Raw genomic sequence first — 4345 nt, forward strand, 5'->3', positions numbered from 1 at the left:
CTTCAAGCACATAGAATGTTAGACAACGTTCATAAACTCTCCATGCCATGGCAATAATGGAGAGTGCACGCACTGGAGTCTCGAGAGGTAGAAGAATCCTCATAACGGGGGGGGGGGGGCATGCAATATAAGTACACCAAGCAACCTGACACAAACCTTAAAAAATAAGGTTCATATCTAAGAACAAAAAATTCCAATCTCTCTCATCACACAATGATAATAAGTAGAAAAGAAGAACCAAAGAGGAAAAGAAAGCGAAAAAAAGGAAAACTCTCTCATCTTAATTTCCTTGCTGACCTTGTGGTAATCTTAATTTCTGGTTATTATTAGCTGCTGATCAAATGTATTGTGTGCACATACGCCAATGGATTAACCTCTCTTTCCTTGCTCGAATGAGCTCCCTGCTGACGAGGAATTAGTAGACCAATCTAGCATGTCAAACAAGGGATCCAAGTCCTTGGACATTGCTTTCTCCTGATGGTGGCCACGATCACCACCGCTTGGTTTCGCTTCCATGTACTCTTTGGAGAAGATTAGGCTCATGGGATCTGACTCCAGCTCCGCGAGGTCGGAGAAGAAATCGTCAGAGTGGCCGGCCTCCGGTATCATCGGCTTGTAGCTCTCACTGAACACCTGGTCCATGAGTTCAATGTTGTGGTCTACTGCTTCTGCATTCATGACTTGCCCCAGTGCCTCTGATGATCCAGCTGCCAGCGTCTCCTCTTTCACAACCGCTGCTGGAGAAGTACTAGCAGTTGTGGTAGTGGTCGTGCTAGTGGTTGTCGTCGTGGCCGCTGGATCCTTGGGCTCTTCCTTGACGTTGTTCGATTGCTGTTGCTTCTCGTTCTGTGAGCCCTTGGAACCTGAGCTCCCGCCGCTGTTCTTGCCGTGGTGATTCCGAGTTGACCCGGCCAGGGCGTTGCGCTGAGTCGGCCATGGATGGTTGTGCTCAGAGGTATAGGTGATGACAAGCATGTTGGGGTCATTCCGACTGCGCTCCACTTGCTTCCGTGCTGAGCATCCTTTTGAGCTGCTGCATCTGTAGTACCCTCTGGGATACCGTGCATTTCATGGACAAGAACATTATTAAAGTCAGCAAGCATGCACCCTTTTCATATATTGCAACCAGCGTATGTAAGGTAAATCGCACTTCATATATATGCCGATATATAAAAAGATAAGTTGGGTTCAGTTTTAAATATATGTGCTTTATTTGCTAATAAAAACCATAGTTTTACATTGTTTCCACTTTAATCTAGGGAAGATAATCTGACATATCACATGTATATAAAAACTGTACAAAGAGGATCTTAAAAATCAATCCAGCTGGGTGTAATCACTCGGCATAGAATCGAATTAAAATCTGGAAAAAATATGAACAATTATATTGATACTGTGTATATATGCCTGGGAACATGGATCATACATTAAGCCCAGGAATATTTGTACATAACAGTTATCTGTTGCTGGTATGGTAACCGTATCTGCAATTAGGACAACGCTGCGCACACCAAAAAATGCCAAAATGTATCATAGAGTGATAAAAAACTAGTAATTATATTGGACACATGAGAATCAGAAGCATCCCCATACGTCTTGCTACCTAGCTAGCTAGGTAACCATTAAATTATCTTTCGGCTAATTAATTCAAACTGCATCGATCATGCAGACACAAATTAAGAATCGTGGAGCTGAGAATTCTATAGTTATGGACCATATATAGAGAAGATTGTCACCAGAAGATTGTTTACTCTCTTATATATAGCCGTTCGTAAAAGCTAGCTTCACCGCCAATTTGTCACCAGCAGATTGCTCAGCTTAATAAGCTTAATAGATCCGAGCCACATTAACCATTTCTCTTGAAACATAATCCCAGCTAATTAGTGGATGTGCCAAATTAACACATACCTTGGATAAGGAGAACCCTTGATAGGCTTCTGGCCGTACTTCCTCCAGGCCCAGAGATCAGAAGGAACCACCTCTCCAGTTGGTCTTCCCCCTGCTGCTGTCGGCGCCGGGATGCATACCACCTTCCTTGCTTGGTTCTTCCTGCGCAGAGATGAATTTTCTGCAAGCGTTAATATTTGATGAACTGCAGTAATCACGTGATAACAGAACTACAAATGCACGCATAAGCTCTTGAGCCAAAGTTATTGAATTTTTTTTAACTAATTGAAGCTTATTATTACTAGGGTTTCGCAAATCAGCCTTGGAGACTCAAAAGCCGGCCTTTCCGGGGCAGAAAACCAGCTAGGTCTAGATGCACATAACCCTATGAGTAGGCATCGTTTGCCGATTCAGAAATATCCCCACCGATCACACCATGTGTTCATGATGACTCTCTTGCCTAAAATTTCGAGCTGTAGGCAACACTTACGACCTTGCCAATTCCTGGCACAGCCCGAGGAATCCTTGGAATCCTCCCTGTCAATTCTTATTTTTTCCATGGATGGATGTGCAGTGCAGACTGCAGAGCACAAAAGGAGAAGGAGCAAAAGGAACAGAAAAAAAGAGATCGCAGAACCTTCCCTAAAATCATCACGAGCTATAGCTAGCAAACACACACCCTGTATGTATGTATTTATATATGTACATGCAAGATAAGATGATGCAACGAAGCTAGCTAGCAGATGTGTTGGATCCAGGCGGATCTGCCCAACCTGCGCTTGATCCCGCCCGCGGCGCGAGGCGAAGACATCTGCATGCCGACGACGGCGGCGTCGATGGCGCACCCGGCCACCTGCCCGGCCGTGATTCCGAGCTTGACCATGTCGCCGGCTAACGGCGGGTATGGTCGTATCTCCCTCGGCGACGACAACGGCGACGGCAACACCATCCTCGGCGCCAGCACTCCAAGCGCCGGCATCTGCACCCCCCGCGGCAAGAGAGGCTGCTTCCGGCTCATGTCTATCATCTGTCCTCCTCCGCAGCCGCTGCCGCTGCCTCCACCGATAGCCGTGTCGAAGCCGACCTTGGCCATCGCGTCCGGCATGGCGTCCAAGAAGTCGGCGCCTGAGGAGTAGTCGGTACTGAACGGGTCCACGAGGCCGGAGAAAGGGTCAGCGCCGAAGACGTCGGCGCTGGTGCCCCCTGCGGCGGCGCAGCCAGCTTCCGATGTCGTCGACGAGGGAAGCGGCGGGAAGAGCATCGGGTCTCCCTGGAGCTGCCACTCATCCGCGGCGGCCGTGGACGGCATCTCGACGGCGTTGCCAGGGATGGCTCCGCCGGACCGGACGATGTCAGTAAGGTCGCCGCCGCCGGCCTGGTCGCCCTCCATCCTCGGAAGGAAGTAGTCGCACATGGCTGTGGCGCGCGGCAGCTAGAGCTAGCTAGGGTGCCCTTTGCCGATCCCTCGCTCTCGCTAGTCGCTGCCTGCCTCTATAGTGGATGCGCGCAAGCTAGCGCGCGGCTGATGCCAACCGCTAGCTCAATAATTCTCTCGTCTCGCTCCTTTGCAATCAACTGGCACCAAGCTAGCTAATAAGGCTAGCTAGCCAAGAAGAGCCATGTGGTGCACAGGAAGCAGCAGCTTGGGTGCATGCATGTGTTGGCACGAACGAGAACGAAGAAGGCTTGCTAGGGTAGCAGGACAGCGATCTCTTGAAGTTGCAAGTTGTCTCGATCTGCTTGGAGGTAAGCTAGTAGCAAGCAATCCAGCAAGCTTGTTTTGCTTTTGTGGGGGCAGAAGAGGAGGTAGGGTGGAGGGGAAGCAGGATGTGAGAGATGGGGCTGTGGAAAGTGAGCTATCTTTTCTTTACGCCAAGCAAAGCAATAGGAGAGGAGAGGAGAGGAGAGGAGAGGAGACACAAGGAGAGGGGAGGAGAGATGGGTAACTTGAGTTGGCTGCCAAGAGAGGACAGTAAAGAAGTATGTGAGGGCAGATGAGACAGAGAGGCATACGAGGGACAGGAGGGCGAGAGTGATGGGTTGTGTGGTTTTTGTATTGTTTTCTTCTGCCGATGTGTGTGTGCATGCATATGCATATGCATATGCTCGCCCAGTCGCCCTCCTCCTGCGGCGGACGATTGACCGACGGACGGACGGATGGAGGCTGACCTTTTCAAGGGCACGGGCGGGCTGACGAGGTGGGGACCAAATTTTTTACATTTTAGCTTTTTTTAAAAAAAAGTTTCTCACAGATAGATTTCTGAAGGAAAGATTTTAGAAAATAGACCCTTAGCTCGACGTCATTGATGTCGGCGTCGAGCTAACACGTCTCGGTAGGTGACATGGCAGGGAGCTCGACGCCAGTCACTCTGGCGTTGAGCTCGGCGCTAGAGTGGGTGGCGCCGAGCTCCCTGCCATTTAACCCCCGTCCAAACCTTCCTGACTGAGCGTTCTTCCT

General features: G+C 49.6%; 1 protein-coding gene across 1 annotated transcript; it reads right to left on the minus strand.

Moving 5' to 3' along the window:
* Window positions 1–369: 369 nt before the first annotated feature.
* Window positions 370–3397, minus strand: LOC136531459 (probable WRKY transcription factor 14). The gene is made up of 3 exons (XM_066524121.1): window positions 2661–3397; window positions 1909–2049; window positions 370–1051 (listed from the first exon to the last, which is right to left on the minus strand). The coding sequence occupies exons 1-3, from the start codon at window positions 3299–3301 to the stop codon at window positions 370–372; spliced, it is 1464 nt and encodes a 487-aa protein (XP_066380218.1). The 5' UTR covers window positions 3302–3397.
* Between the last annotated feature and the right edge of the window lie 948 nt (window positions 3398–4345).

The sequence above is a fragment of the Miscanthus floridulus genome, unplaced genomic scaffold, assembly GCF_019320115.1.
Source record: "Miscanthus floridulus cultivar M001 unplaced genomic scaffold, ASM1932011v1 fs_356_3, whole genome shotgun sequence".
NCBI classification, from domain to species: Eukaryota; Viridiplantae; Streptophyta; class Magnoliopsida; order Poales; family Poaceae; genus Miscanthus; species Miscanthus floridulus.